The 14,895-nt window shown below is 47.4% G+C and overlaps 1 protein-coding gene across 4 annotated transcripts in view; it reads right to left on the reverse strand.

The window, feature by feature from the left end:
* Positions 1–6,956: 6,956 nt before the first annotated feature.
* The window catches only part of IRF2 (interferon regulatory factor 2), an 87,293-nt gene continuing 79,354 nt past the window's right edge, over positions 6,957–14,895 (reverse strand). For 3 of the 4 annotated variants that reach the window (XM_060085905.1, XM_060085903.1, XM_060085904.1), the window contains exons 8-9: positions 9,679–9,725; positions 6,957–8,390 (exon numbers count right to left, since the gene is read on the reverse strand). In XM_060085905.1, the coding sequence (XP_059941888.1) occupies positions 8,082–8,390; positions 9,679–9,725 (356 nt within the window). In that variant the 3' untranslated portion in view covers positions 6,957–8,081. The remainder of the gene's footprint in view (positions 8,391–9,678; positions 9,726–14,895) is intronic. The other variant, XM_060085902.1, reaches the window with a different exon arrangement.

Genomic DNA, 14,895 nt, shown 5'->3' on the forward strand with positions numbered 1-14,895 from the left:
CATCTTCAGCACCTTACTGATCACATCCTCAGGCTAGATTGTCTTCCCTGCATCTAGCGTCTGACACACTCTTCTTGCTCTTTTCCCAGGAGGCTTCTCAGCTCCAGTGTTAATCAACTGCGGCAAACAGATGCCCTGGAAGGGAGTTCTCCTGCCCTCACATCTGGTCTATGTCTAGCCTCTATCAAAGCATCTGCCACACAAGCTCCCTCATCCTGTGCATGACCTAAAATAACATTCTAGGATAGGACAGGAGTATAACAAGAAACACAAAAGCCTAATAGTTTGTTTGTCTGACTTATAAGTATGTTGAAATGCACCTAATTTCAAAATTGCTGAGTCAAAATGTCATGCATCCCATGAATCTGGTGGGAATTACCGTGCCAACTGGCCTATGATGAAAATTATATTGCTGACCCAGAACGAAGCAAATTAGGATCACCTCAATAATCAAAAGTTAATTAAATTCCACCTGGTGGTTTTAGAAGGCATTTTAAAAATGTGTTTGAGTCCATGTTGTTAAAAATAAAAGTCACTACCAGCAGATTCTGATGCCCTTCAACTTCTACAGGAAGGAATATTTTCTTAGCTCTTTCTAAGCCCACTCAATAATAAAGTTAGCTTTGCCCAATAAAGAATGGCCCAGGATCTAGGGGTGAAAAAAAGACCCACTAATTTTAGCCCTATAGAAATTGGGGTCGGCCTTCCCTGGTGGCACAGTGGTTAAGAATCTGCCTGCCAATGCAGGGGACACGGGCTCGAGCCCTGTTCCGGGAAGATCCCACATGCCACAGAGCAACTAAGCCCGTGTGCCACAACTACTGAGCCTGCACTCTAGAGCCTGCGAGCCACAACTACTGAGCCCACGAGCCACAACTACTGAGCCCGTGAGCCACAACTACTGAAGCCTGCACGCCTAGAGCCCATGCTCCGCAACAAGAGAAGCCACCGCAATGAGAAGCCCGCGCATCGCAATGAAGAGTAGCCCCCGCTCGCCGCAACTAGAGAAAGCCCGCATGCAGCAACGAAGACCCAACACAGCCAAAAATAACTAAATAAAATAAATTTATTAAAAAAAAAACCTCATTAAAAAAAAGAAAGAAATTGGGGTCACATGTCTGAGCTCTGAGATCCTCAGTGATAAATTCTTGAATTAATGTAAGTCTGGGAGCGTCTGGGTAATTTGGAAGCAGCGCTCCGTAATATGGATCCTAGCTATTTTATATCCAGATTACATGCTTGATAAAACTGAGTGCATACAACACAGCCCAGACTCTAATAGCATGATCTTATTTCTTACAGCATTCTTGCAAATAAGATGTTAATACCCTATTTTATATACAAAAACCCTGCTTCTTATAGATATTAAGAGATTTCCCAAAAGTCATCAGCAAGTGAGAACTGAACCCAGGTTCATCTGATTTCAAAACCTTATCTCTTTCCACTCTACCGTGTTTCCTTCCCATATACACTAGGGAGTATAGGATGAAGATTCTGTTCTCTGGATGTTCTTACTTTGGAGTTTTTACTTCCTTTGTTGTTATTGGCAGAGTGGATTCCTTGAGATGCATGCATGTCCCAAATAGGCACTCAGCAGTCCCCACGCCCATCTTTTTCTCGTCTGGCTTCCTCTAAGGCCAAAGCTGGAAATCGAGAGCCATATTTCCTGTTCTTGCCCGGGGCTTCTAACTGTGAATTAGGTTCCCCTAGTTATCTGCCCTTGCGTGAGACTAGGAGTCAGGATGGAAACAGAAGCCACCTGCCCGCAGATTCACCTGTAACCACTGGCCAAAGTCACTGTGCGACACTGGGACTTTCTAAAGCTGCATCCTCAAGGTTCAGTCACTAATTTAACGGGTATTGAGAGATAGTTAGGGTGGGGCTGACAGGGACTTCCGGGCTCTCGGATCTCAGCTAAGGCAGCACGTCCTCACGATCAATGTCTCCAGTGCCAACCTCCCAATTTCCGACCTTCATGGTTGGCAGAGGGGGTGGCAGCCCTGCGGTCGGCCCCTCCAGCCTTTCCAACCATGCAGAAACCTGCTTCTCCCTGGTCAATGCCTCTCTGCTGAAAAGAGCCAGAGTGGGTTCTGTTTCCTGCAACTGAACCCTGCGGATACACACTGTTCCCCATCTTTCCCACTAACTGGCCTTTGCAACTGTCAGCCCTTCAATGGATCCTTTAAGCTCTAAAATAAGAGCTTTGAATATCTCCATCACTCCCTGTCTCCCTTACCCAGCTTTATTTTTCTCCAGACTATTTATTGTCTCTGAAAGATTATTTATTGGTTGGATGCCCACCCCTACTAGAATTTAATCTCTATTCAAACAAAGACTTTGTTTTATTCACTTCTGTACAGCCCTCTAACACTTAGAACATTATTAACAAACAGTGGGAATAAATAAATAGTGTTGAATGAATGAGTCTACTTTTCTTAACAGAACACTACTACCAAATTAATGTTAGTAATAGAGTCGTCAACAGTATACCCTCAATAACGCCTCCTCATGAAGCTTTCACCTGGGTTCAGAAAATCCCCAATGAACACAAAATGATATGCGTTCTCTGGATGTCAGCATTAAATTTAGGGTGACCAACTCCTTCTGGTTTGCCGGACACTTTCCCAGTTTTAGCACTAAAATCCCACATCCTGGGAACCCCATCAGTCCCGGGCAGACGAAGACAATTAGTTTCCCTAGTTAACTTCATGAGATGCTAGAGAAAGGCATTTGGAGTTACATTATTTTAAATCAATCTTGCAAATAGAAGTTTGCAAACACAAATCTTTTAAACCAGCCTGTGGTTTGCTTCCCATGTCACAGCTGTCTTGCAAATGATCCCTGAAACCCTCAGGGTGAAATCTGAGCAATGGCCTTGGCCTGCATTCTACACTTTTACTAATACTCCTGTTTGGCTATATGTTGAATATGCTACAGCTCAACATGTGAAATATAATTAATAGCATATTTCATAATTAAATTGAAAAACATGATACAGGAGCGTCCCAGAGAAAAGCTATAGCACTAGATCCTTCAGGGAAGGCAAGAGAAATCTGTTTATAATCTCGTTAATTCTAGGGATGAATAAAGGCTTAGCTATCACGAACCATAAAGAACTCACACTCTCTAGCGCTAACATTATCCTGAAACTTCAGACAGCGCATTCAAGTATAATTTGTGGATTGAAAACAATGTCTTTGATCTGGTGCATTAGAGAGAACTGGAGACTATGAGCATTTTCAGATCTACGACCCAAGCTTCCGGTAGATGGATCATCTTGGAGATTCTTTTTCCCTGATGATTCACGGTGTTGAATGTTTGGATGTTTAGATTTTAAAATATTCTTCTCAACCAAAACCAAAACCTAGTGATGCAATCACCCTGGAGTTTGTTTTGCACATGCAAAAACAGTTGTGTTACTAAAATCAACTGTTGCACGTGATGGTGGCGTTTCTCTGGCCATGTGTGTGTGAGGGGTTAACGGGGGCAGAGTTGCACAATCCAGCACAATGCATTCCTCAGAGCCAGCAAGCTCTGTCTGAACGTGTTTACAAAGCAGATACAGAGAAACTGACCAAGTCTCCCAAGGGCATTGTGCTTAGAGGAACAGAAGCACTCACGCTGCTTTTCTTCTTAAGAAATCGCCTGAAGGACTCCAGAAAATGCTCTTTTCTGACTGTGTGAACTCTGACATGTCCTACTTCTCGATCCTTCCAATCCTTCCATGGTATGACTCAAGTTCTTGGACAGACTTCACATTTTTGCTCACACCGGCTATTAGGCTGGCCACTTCCTTCCTTCCAGGCACTATTTTCGGTAGCAGAGCCCCTGCACCTGTTGTCAGTGTGGCCACAGAAGGAAACCTCAAAAACCCTTGTCTGTCCACCCAGCATGGCCAGCACTGCGCAAGCCAAGGCAGGGGATGGTGCCAGGGTCCAGAGGGCCGGCAGGGGCCCAGAGGCCAGGCAGCCTCAGGAGGAAACATCTCACCCACCATCTTCTTGTGTCCCCTGACCCAAAGTTTTGCACAACCTGGGACGCTCCTCTCCAGGTCTATGGCTGGCCACGCTCCAAAGGGGGACAGCCCAGGGGCCTGGCCCTGTTCTTTTGACACTGGTATGTGGATCCCAGGGGAAGGGGAGGAGATCCTGGGGGTGACTGCCTCATTTCCACATGTGGGATGCAAATGTGACTGACACACCACCTCAAGAAGCTTCCAGTCCCACGGACTGGGATCCCCTCAGGGAGGGGTCTACTGCAGCCTGGGAACAAGATGGAGAGCTGGTTCCCAGCCCCCTTGGCTGGTCAGGTTCAGGTCCCACTGGCTCTTGACCATCCTGGCCCTGGAGGCGCCAGGGTGTGGCATTTCAAGATGAGGTGGCTGAACACCATCAGGTAAAAACCAGTTTCTGCCTCCTTTCTCTTTGTAAACCAAAACTGCTACTGAGACCCAGGGTACCTGACACTGCATGCCAGGACCCATTTTGGCTACCGGCTTGCAAACTTCTTCCTAGTGTGCTTTTTTTGTCTTGCCTCAGTAGAGATTCCGCAAAATAGGGGCTTCTTATTCTTACCTTTTATCTGGGTCTGTTTGTCCATAGCTAGAATAACAGGGGGGCTTTTAAAACCTAATGAATTCAATGTTCAAAGAATGGCCTCAAGCAAATGGAATGTCTAATGTTCCGTTAGGGCAGGAGGCCATTTGGGGCTTAACATCGTTTTCATTCACATGCAAAATACTTCCAAAAGCTCAAATTTGAAAACTCAGAACCCTGAAACCCAATCACATACCTTCCTCATTCCTAAAATTTTGATCTCAGTAGTGGTTACCTGATAGTTTAGTACACTCTAGATTTGGGAGGGGGAAAAAAAAGGATACCATTTTGGGGTTCTGATGGCCAATGGATTTGTGTGCATTTCTTTTCCATGTGTATTTCTTGTTCTCTATAAATACATTTAAATAGACTAAACACCTCCTTTGGCAGTTACTTCATCAAAACATGGAAAAAATGTTATGGTTGAGCATGGATTTATTTAGAGACTTGCAAACGGCATTCTGGAAGCCCTTTGTGGTTCAGGATGTGCTGGGTTCTCTCAATCTTCTGAGTGGGCGGAAGTTCCTGTCACTGGATTCAGAGTTCACATCTGTACCAGCTCCTTCTTACCAAGGGGTGACCTAGGTGCTGGCTGCAGAGAACAAGACGCTGAACCTGCTAGTTACACACACACACACACACACACACACACACACACGCCCATCATAAAAGCATATCAGCTCACACAGACGCCAGACGAAAGCAGCACGTGTCCCCAGCACTTCCTGTAACGGACAATGAGGTCTGAGGCTGCAATCCCCCAGTTGGCCCATCTCGTTTGTTTTTCTTCCTCAGGCCAACCCTAGGCATGGGCTGACTAGCTTCTTTTCCTACACTCCTGGCAAGTAACACTGAGAAACACGACAGCCTTTCTCAGAAATAATTGAAACATGATTCTGTTTTCCGTGGCCTGCTTGGCAATGGATGGTCACCTTCAGTCCCTCAGTGGTGCATTTCCAGATCCCCCACCTTCTCTCACCTGGTAAGATGCTGTACTTCCGGTCATAACCGTGTAGGAGGAAGCACGTGAGGCGTCTGGGCCCTGCAGAGCTGCTGACAGGGCTCAGGAAGTGAGCTGGGGGTTCCCTCTGTGTTGGGAAGAGGGAAGGGGGGCGGGAATCAGGAGTGGCCTTAACCCTTTGATCTCCAGGCCATGTGATGGAGAGCTGCCTTCCGTTATTGGTTTCTAATTTATTCTAAAACAGGATGACTTAGAAGGATTTAGATACAAGTCGCGAAGAACTGGACCTGTGTATTCAGGACCTGGGAGAAGGGTAGGTCTTCAGTGAAGAGCACAGAAAGCGAGGCTTCCCGTGAAGCGCAGGTAATCACCAGGGTGCTCCTCGGGGAAGCAGCCAGCCATCAACCCTGGCATTTCAACCACAGCCCAGCAACTAGCAAAATGCTTCAGTTAATTTTTGTTCAGGGCTGGATAATTTTATGGCCGCTAATTATATCTGCAGCCACCTACAGAGAGAGGCATTAAAATTAGCCCTTTGTCCTTTCACTGAAGCAACCTTTTCAAATATTAACCTAGCAATCTCCTCCATAAGCCCCCAGAGGTGGTAGGGAGGCAGCTAAGTCCTCGTAGGCTGATTGTTCTGGACATCGTGGAAGCATGAGGGGTGAGCGCCGCGGCCTTCTTGCCCAAGGTCAGAGACTGGGTGGTGGGGGGAGTCTGGGGTGTGGAATTCACATTTGTCACTAGAAAATACATGCCTTAAGTTCTGAGGGCAGGGCCTAGGGCTGAGGCCCCAGGTCTTAGAAAGAAGACTGACTTTGACGAGGAACCCAACAAATGTTTCCTGTTCTCAAAAATCTTATCTGTGAGGCCGGTATGTGACATCAACACATAATTTCAGTCCTATGTTTAAGAACAAGAAAAACACAGATGTGGGTGGAATTTGCTGACAGCAGAGAGTAGTGGAAAGGGGAAAAGAGACTCCTCCAGAGTCACACCAGCCTTGGATTCTGACTACCTATGTGACCTTGACTAAAGGCATTTTCCTTTTAAGTCTCCATCTCCTCCCTGTGAAACGGAGATAAATCTCTATCCTGTGCACAATCTGGATGAGTGAACAAGTGAAATCATCGTGTAAGACACGCAGTACAACGTCCAGCTCCGGGCGAGCGCCTAACAGAGGAAGCCATCTCACAACAGAAAGCTCCAGGGTCGAAAGGGGGAAAGTTCTGGTCCACCAGAAGAAACGATATTGCACCAGTCCAATCCCATGACTGTGCTCTAAGGGACACATACACAAAGCCAGGCGCGATGCCCATTAAAAATTTAACTATATATCATATTCATTTATTATCAATCCACAGGATAATTTGATTGCTACATGAGCTCATAAAAGCTTTTTCACCTTTACAAAATTAAAAAAAAAAAGTGCCACAAGGATGTAATAACTGCCGATAAACAAGAAAAGGAATCTTAAAATTATAAATTTGCTGTAGAAAAGATAAAAAACAATTATATTTTCTTTAGAATTTTACCTTGAATAAAATATTCCCCGGTATAAAAAATAAAAAAGCTTGCTCTGGTTAGAATTAGAGTATTTTTCTCTTCAAATCTGGGAATTTGCATAATCTCTCCATGATAGTTTTCCTTTGTACCGCGTGGCATTCAAGCATAGCAGATTAGAAAGATTTTTTTTCTTTTCTTTTCTTTTTTTTGTTTTTTAAAGCAGTCTTTTAAAATGGGACATCTGTGGAGAAGTTCATTTTCTTCTCCTCCTCAGGGATGTGGAACACAGCCTTTGAGGGGAGGAAAAGGAGGAAAGAAAATGAAGGGGATGGGAGGGCTGGGGAGGGGAGGGGAGGGGGTGGGATGAAGGCGAGGCAAGTGAGGGCAGGAGGGGGGGGTGGGATGAAGGCGAGGCAAGCGAGGGGAGGGGCTGGGAGGGGAGGGGGTGCAAAGGGAGAGGAGGAGATGGGAGGGGGGAGGGGAGGGGGACGGGACGGGGGAGGGGAAGGGAGGGGAGGAGGGAAGAGGGGTGCTGACTGTGCTATGAAACAGAGCAGGATCACGAGAGGGTCTATCTGTAAGTGCTTTAAGATAAGGTGCAGAAGCAGACTGCAACGTCGCTAGTACTGCCCTATGTACATATTCACAAGAATAAAAAATTCCAGCTAGTTCACATTTTCTCCTCCATTCAGAGGCATCCGTTCCACCATGCTGGCCTTGACCGCAGGCAATGCAGCACCTCACTGCCCGTGTGGGTGTTGGTCCTATGACGTCCTTGAACTTGAGAGCAGCCCTGGGAGATCCAGCAGGCTCTAGAGATATGCGTCTACCAAGGGGCTGGAGTCCTGAGTTAAAAAGAAGCTCCAGTACTGGAGTTGGACACAGCAATCAAAGTTCTATTGTCAAGGCTTTTTCCCTTAAGATTCGTCTAAAAGAGGTGTCAGAAAGAAAAATATAATACAAACAAACAATAAAACAAAGCCAAGAAATCCCAACAACCACCAGGGGAAGTCGAAGGCTTAACAGCTCTTGACGCGGGCCTGGGTGATGTCAGAGGTCTTCTTGATGACGCTGGCCCGGGTCTCCCGGTCTGGCCGGCTGCTGCTGGGCGCTGGGGTCACGGAGGGGGCGAGGGGGAGGTCTGGGAACGGGGGCCAGGAGCTGTTGTAAGGCACGGGACAGCTCTCCTCTTTGATGGTGACCTGGAGGTCGGGCTTGTTGGAAGTGACGAAGGTCGCCATGCTGGGTAGCAGGTACGTGCTTCGTGTCCCCATGTTGCTGAGGTACTGTTTGCCTTCAATGTTCCTCTTCCGCCAGTGTGGTCGGCCCTTTCAAAGAAAATAATTATGATATACATTTCCTTTGCCTTCTCTTGAATGGCTTTTTAAAAAATATGCCACTCTTCCCATGTGTTGGTGTCTGAATTTCTTAAGAGGCACGGAATAAACGAGAACCTTCGCGACTCCACACCCCTGAACTGAAATCCATCCCCAGCCACGCAGGCCCCAAGCACAGTTTCTCTTCCCTTTTTATCCATGCCCATTGGCTACCTCCCAGAAATCTAGCCAAGACTGTTCTATGAAGGCAGGAAAACAAGGCAGCAGCTTGGTTTCTGGTTCCCCTCTACTCTGGCTGCCCGGCCTCATGGTTAGGTAGCTTTGGGCCAGGATGGCTGGTGTGTCACAGCGACTAAGTCCTCACAGATGGCCCGGTCTGATCTTTGAGTCAAGCTGCATTTTCAGAGTGCGGGAAGCGAGGAACGCAATAAAAGACAGGGAACGCCCCTGGATTGCTTTCAAACGGGTACAGCTTGAGCTCCAGCAAATAGCTGGCTTCAAGGGGGGCGTCATTCAGAGAAGGAGCTAGAATTCTGACCTTGAAGAAACAGGTTCCGAATGTATGTGCGCATCTACACCTACTGTCTTTTCAGAATTCCTGGACTATATATTTAGTACATTGGGAAATTACTAATTCAGAGCCTAGTCAGCCAGGCTCTGTCCGTCTGTCTCTCACTAACTCACTCACTCAAACACAGACACAAAGCAGGCTTCGCAGGAATGCTTCCCCTCACAGTTCCAGCCATTTCCTGCCATTGTCTGAGCCTAGCCAAGAGGAGAGATCAGAAGCAAAGCCACTTGGAATCCGGACTGAACACATACCTGGCCCGTGGGCAGGGATCACAGGGCACAAGGCGGGCTGGGGGGTTGGGGACACTCCCGGTGTCTGGGGAGCTACTTTTGCTTAGCACTTTCTGATACTGACTTCTCATCATTGCTTTGGGCCACTTGGACCTCCTGTTTCTGCCTGTGATTTAGGATGTTTATGGTGGTAAAAGCATATCAGCGTTTCTTAGCCTTTTCCTGCCGTCATAGCCTCCTTTCTCACTGTAACACCTTACTCCCTTCCCTCCCATTTACTTCCCAAAGCTTCATTTTGTAAGTCAAAATCCAAAAGCACTGTACATTTTATGTGATGTATATTTCACCATCACCAAAAAAAAAAAAAAAAAAAAAAATCCAAAATGAGTGAAAACTCATGCTCAAAAGAAACGTCACTAGCAGCAGGGAAACCAACGTGCCAGTTGGGAAGGCTTTGCCCCGGTGCCACCATGCTTACCTCCGAGCTCTCTTCATCACTGGGCACACTGTCGGTAGTTTCGCTTTCTGTTCAGAGAGAAAAACACAGGCACATCATTCCTGCCACTCAAACTGTTTCGAGGCTCAGGCAGTGTTTTAAAAAAATACATCAGCACGTCTTTCTTCATAAGAGAAATGCATCACTAAACTCATAACCTCCGTCCCCTTGCGTCAGGTCAAACGCGTGTGCCTGGGAGATGCTAGGGCGGAATTTAGAGTTGAAGTGGGGCTCGTTTTCCCAGGGCCAGGCTATGTTTATTCATGGCCTCTCTTCCCAGGATGGGGCGCTGGGCCCCGGGCTGCCCATCTTCGTTCTGCCCGCCCCTGCCCCCTCCCCCCCCCCCCCCGCCGGCCCTCTGCTGGCTCCACGTCAGGCCCTTTCCTCACAGCTGCTCCATCACAAACCATCTTTTCCCATTCATGGCCGTTGGTTCATTTAAGTCCCAGCCCAGCCTCCCCAGATGAGCCCCATTCTCCTCAGATCCCTCCTTTCCCTCACGGCCCTTCAGTACTTATATCCTGGGTTAATAAAGTGGCATCTTCCCCCTGGGTTACTGTGGGTGCACAGATTCTAGGGTGGCTCCCGTGAGCCTCAGCTCCTGGTGTTTACCTTCTTGTGGGGTTCCCTCCTCTGGAGGGCAGGCGGGGCCTGTGACTTGCTCTGAACCAACAGAACACAGTGGAGGCGATGGGATGCACGTGATTACGTTATGTGAGCCTGCAACCTGTCTCATGAGGAGACCATCTCCCTTGCTGGCTTTGAGGAAGCCAGCAGCCATGGCGGGGAGGCTCACAGGACGGACAACTGAGGACCACTTCCAGCCAACAGCCAGCAAGAAACTGAGGCCCTCGGTTTGACAACCTGCCAGGAAGTACATTCTGCCCCAAACCTTGTGAGCCTGGGAGCAGATCCTCCCCGACCCCATCCTCAAATGAGACATCAGCCCTGGACCAGACCTCAACTGCTGGTCTGTGCAGAGAACGCCCTGAGCAGAGGACCCAGCCAAGCCATGGCTGCTCTCACGACCCTCAGAAACTGGGGGATGATAAATGTGTGTTGTTTTAAGGCACTAGGTTTGTGGTTATAGGGTCACGCAGCAACAGATAACTAACTCACTTACCATCCTGATTCATCCTGCCGCCTGTGAGACACAGAGCAAGTTACTTAACTTCACTGAGGCACAGTTTCCCCATCTGTAAAATGGGAGTATAAACACCTTCCAAAGAGGATTACGTGATGAGTGAGGGAAAGGCCTAGTACGGGGCCTGGAACACAGCCCACACCCAGTAAATGTTGGTGCGCCTTTGTCCTGAGCCTCATTCAACAGGGGATCTGCACCACACGCTAGGGTGACAGGGTCACAGTCAATAGCTAGCGATTGCACATCACCTGTACATAGAATACAAGATTCTTTTAAGTAAAAAAAAAAATTGATTTTTTTTAAAGCAAACGAATTTTTTTTTTAAGTAGAAAAATGTTAATTGTTTTAAGTACAAAATTGATGGTGTGCGGTTTTTCAGGGTTCACAGCATTGAGAAAATGAAAGCACAGCGGGTAGAACTTCCAAAATACACGGACCCTTAGAGAGCCCTGAGTCTGGGTCATTCACTTCGCAGACACGGCCTGAAGGGAAGCTGTATTAGTGAACGTTTTGGGGGCCCGTGCTCTGCACGCAGGTCTTGTTCAGTCTCTCAAGGACCCTAAGTCAGGGAGCAGGTCCTGTCACCTCCTGATTGTGCAGAAGGACCTTATGTGTTCTTGTGCCTTCCACCCTTTCCATCCTAAACCTACAGAGGGACTGGCCTCCAGCCTCACGTCTTGCTGGTGGCACAGCTGTGACCAGGTGGCTCCCAGCCCAGATAGAGTCCTTCTGACGACCCAGGGCACCAGGCCCAGACCAGGCCCTCCATGAATTAAAGGCTAAGGAACAAACGGACAAACTGAGGCACAGATTCATTCCTCGAACAAAGAAACCGGAAGTTACTACAATGGGCCCACCCTGGGGCCTCTGTGCACGTTTCTCGGCCACTGTTCTCCTCCAGTGACTTCACCTAGGCACAAGCGATTGCCGAGCGCCGACCCCCAGCAACTAGAAGACAGGCCCGTCCACTCTTCAGACTGAGCCGACTTCCCGAAGCATCCCCAGCGGCGGCAGAAGCCCGGAGAAGGCCCAACCCTAGTTGTCGGGGCAAACTGGCAACGCCGGGCACAAGAGAGGTTTCCCCACAAAAACAAATTATACACAACAGCAAGGGAAAATGCCCCTCCTCACTCAACCTTCAGGCTAGCCCGGGACCCTGAGAAGGCAGCAATCAGCGGTGCCACTCCCAAGAAAAATGCAGAACAGAGATGTTGAGAAACCAGCCAAAGTCATCATGGACTGAGTCAGCACAGAGGAGGGAAAACAAAGCAAGCTTCTGATTCCAGGGCCCCGGGCGCTGAAGCTCTCCGGCTGCTCCAGCCTCTGGTGAAACTTCAAGATCCCCTTTCCGTTTCTATGGTTAGCTTTCTCAGTGCTCCGAAGCCAAGGTTTCTCTTCCCGTCCTGTAGGTCTAGGCCCTTCCACTCCTAATCACTCTCCATAAACACCATCATCTTCTGTTCCTCTCCCCTTCACATACAACCAAGATGCCACCAGGCTTGCTCTGGGCGCTGGACACAGGCAAAAATGAGCAGGTTAGACCAAGGTTCTGGGATTCCACAGCATGAGTCACAGTTGCGGGAGGGGAGGGAAGGCAGACCCTGGGGAAGACTCCTTGGTAAGGCCTGGCACGAGCCATGAACAGAATCAGAGAGTTAAATCGCCTGTAAGCACCCAGTTTTCAACTTCAGGGAGATAGTCGGAGACAAGTTCACATGCTCTGAACTTCTGTTTTCAGCTGACACAAACGTCAGCTAAAGAGCACCGTTTCTAAAGGAAGATCAACTGCCTCTGAAGTAGTTTTGAAAACTCTCCATGTAAGCAAACTGGAAGTTCTCATTTTCATTGTTTAAAAGAATGACCTTGAGCGCCTTCAGCTTAGGAGCAGGCGATGCTGGGAAGCTCTAGTGTGAGGACCCCAAACCCTTCCCTCTAGAATAACAGTGGTGTTCCCGGCCACCCCTGGGTCACTGGCTCAGAGTGCTTTGTTGGGGGCACTCATGCCCATTTTCCTCGTTTTCTTGGTTTTACTCCACCATTGCCATTTTCAAGATCGGTTCTTATAGAACAAATTAATTCATGGCAGCTCCTGCTTCCAGATCAATGTTACCACCGACACAGCAACACGAGTTGTTTCATTTTTCCTTGTGATTACTTTGGATTTGGTTTCGTATTTGCTTTGAGTAGAATGGAATTAAAAAAAATTTTTTTGGAGTTGCTTCCCGAGCACGGTCTGAGTAAGTTGCAAGTGTTTACAGAGTAATAACAGGTACCTAAGCAGTTTGTTTCATCTTTCTGGTCTCCGTTTCCCGGAAAGCGACTGGGGTGAGAGGGAAGGAAGAGGTTTTGGATTAGATGACCCCAAAGATGCTTCTTCCAGAGCTGCAGTTTTACAATGATGCTAGTCTCGGGCTCACACTCCACTTAGCCCAGTTTTTTATCATCAGACCATCTCAGGAACATGATGGAGGGAGACGTCTTCTGTCACAGCCTTTTTGCACTACGACATCTTGGTACATTTTCTGGAAGGCTCTTGTTCAACAAGTTTTATTAATAAGATTGACAAGGATTCCTTTCCCTCAATCATCTCAATTACTTTCCCTAGAAGGCTCAATGAAGAGGTTCAAATCAGAGTCCTCTTACAGCACTTCTATCTTTGCCGCACCCAACAAAATGCAAGCCTGCTACGGTTTCCAGAAGGACCCAAAGTCTTTCCCGCTGGTCACTGGTCAGAAGGAAATCTCCCTTCTCTCAGTTATCACCGACCAATCCTTCGTCTTATACTTTCTTCTCCATACTCTCGTCCAGCCTTCCCCAAAACACTACCGTGGCTTTCTTTCACTAAACCACCCACAACCTAATAAAATCCTGGTGCCACACAGCAGGCAAGAGGCCACTTTGCGGTAGATCTTTAAAAATAAAAATGACTTGTCTCTAGAGTTTCCCAAGGTTGGGCTTTGGGACATCCCTCCCCAGGACATAGTTTTATGAATCCAACTAGAATTTCATGTTGTCTTGAAACAATCTAATGCAAGTACGTCCACTCAAAGGAACTGTCCCTTTTCTTGCTCACCGTAATATTTAGACTGTGGAGAAGACAGACTTGCAAAAATGAATGTGGCTTTTGTAATACTACTGGGATTATATTTCAATGATCAGTAGGGGGGAAAAATAGCCAACAACCGCTTCCAAATACCAGTTTCTAAGTGAATGAAGTGGTTTGAGGAGGCTGAAATTCAGTTCAGTCGTCCACACAAAGGGACCCTGTCATGAAAAACAGGCAAACCGCCTATTCTCGTGGGGAACGTGAAGTTAGAAAGTGAATACCACCAAAGGGCTGCCTTTCCTAGTAGCAAGCTATGGAATCCCTGACTGAAAGATTTAGCTACCCATGGTCAGTAACAGATACATTTCTTATGTGTCATAGACTCTAGAAAAGTAGCAACAATGACTTGTCTTGACTCCATCCAGGAAGCTTCCCTCCACAGGGTTCTAGAAAATTCAGACAGTGAAAACAATTGAAAGAACTAAAGGCCAGGCTGAAACACCAGGCTCCAACCAAACCCGTACTGCCTGCCAGCCTGGCACTAGAATCGTCTTTTCAAATCTTGCAAATGTCCTGAAAAGGGTAATGAAATTTTCATTTCTCTCTGCATGAATCAGCTGTTCTTGGGATTCTTCTGCTAAAGCAAAATGCCAGTGCTGGCAGAACAGCAAGAAGAGGTCTTTCCAGAATCCCCAAGAAGACTTCAGAAAAGTCTAACTCAATAGATAAACAGAAACGTCTATTCTAAAGCTCTAAGCCCTTAAGAAGAAAAAAAAAAAAAAAAAACACTTGGGGTGTAATAATGCCTGCAGCAGCATCATATAGAGGGAAGTCACACATTTTCAGCCATCGTCAGGGAAATGTAAGCACAGTGGCTTAGTGTTTCAAGTTTCAGTTATCTCAACTGTAAAATTAGGGCATAAACATTCTGTTCTGCCTCCTTTGGCTGGTCCTTGAGATTCTGGGAGGTGGACTGTTCTGAATGGCAGAGCCCCACACGGCCCTGCAG

This window comes from Mesoplodon densirostris, chromosome 20 (genome assembly GCF_025265405.1).
Source record: "Mesoplodon densirostris isolate mMesDen1 chromosome 20, mMesDen1 primary haplotype, whole genome shotgun sequence".
NCBI lineage: Eukaryota > Metazoa > Chordata > Mammalia > Artiodactyla > Ziphiidae > Mesoplodon > Mesoplodon densirostris.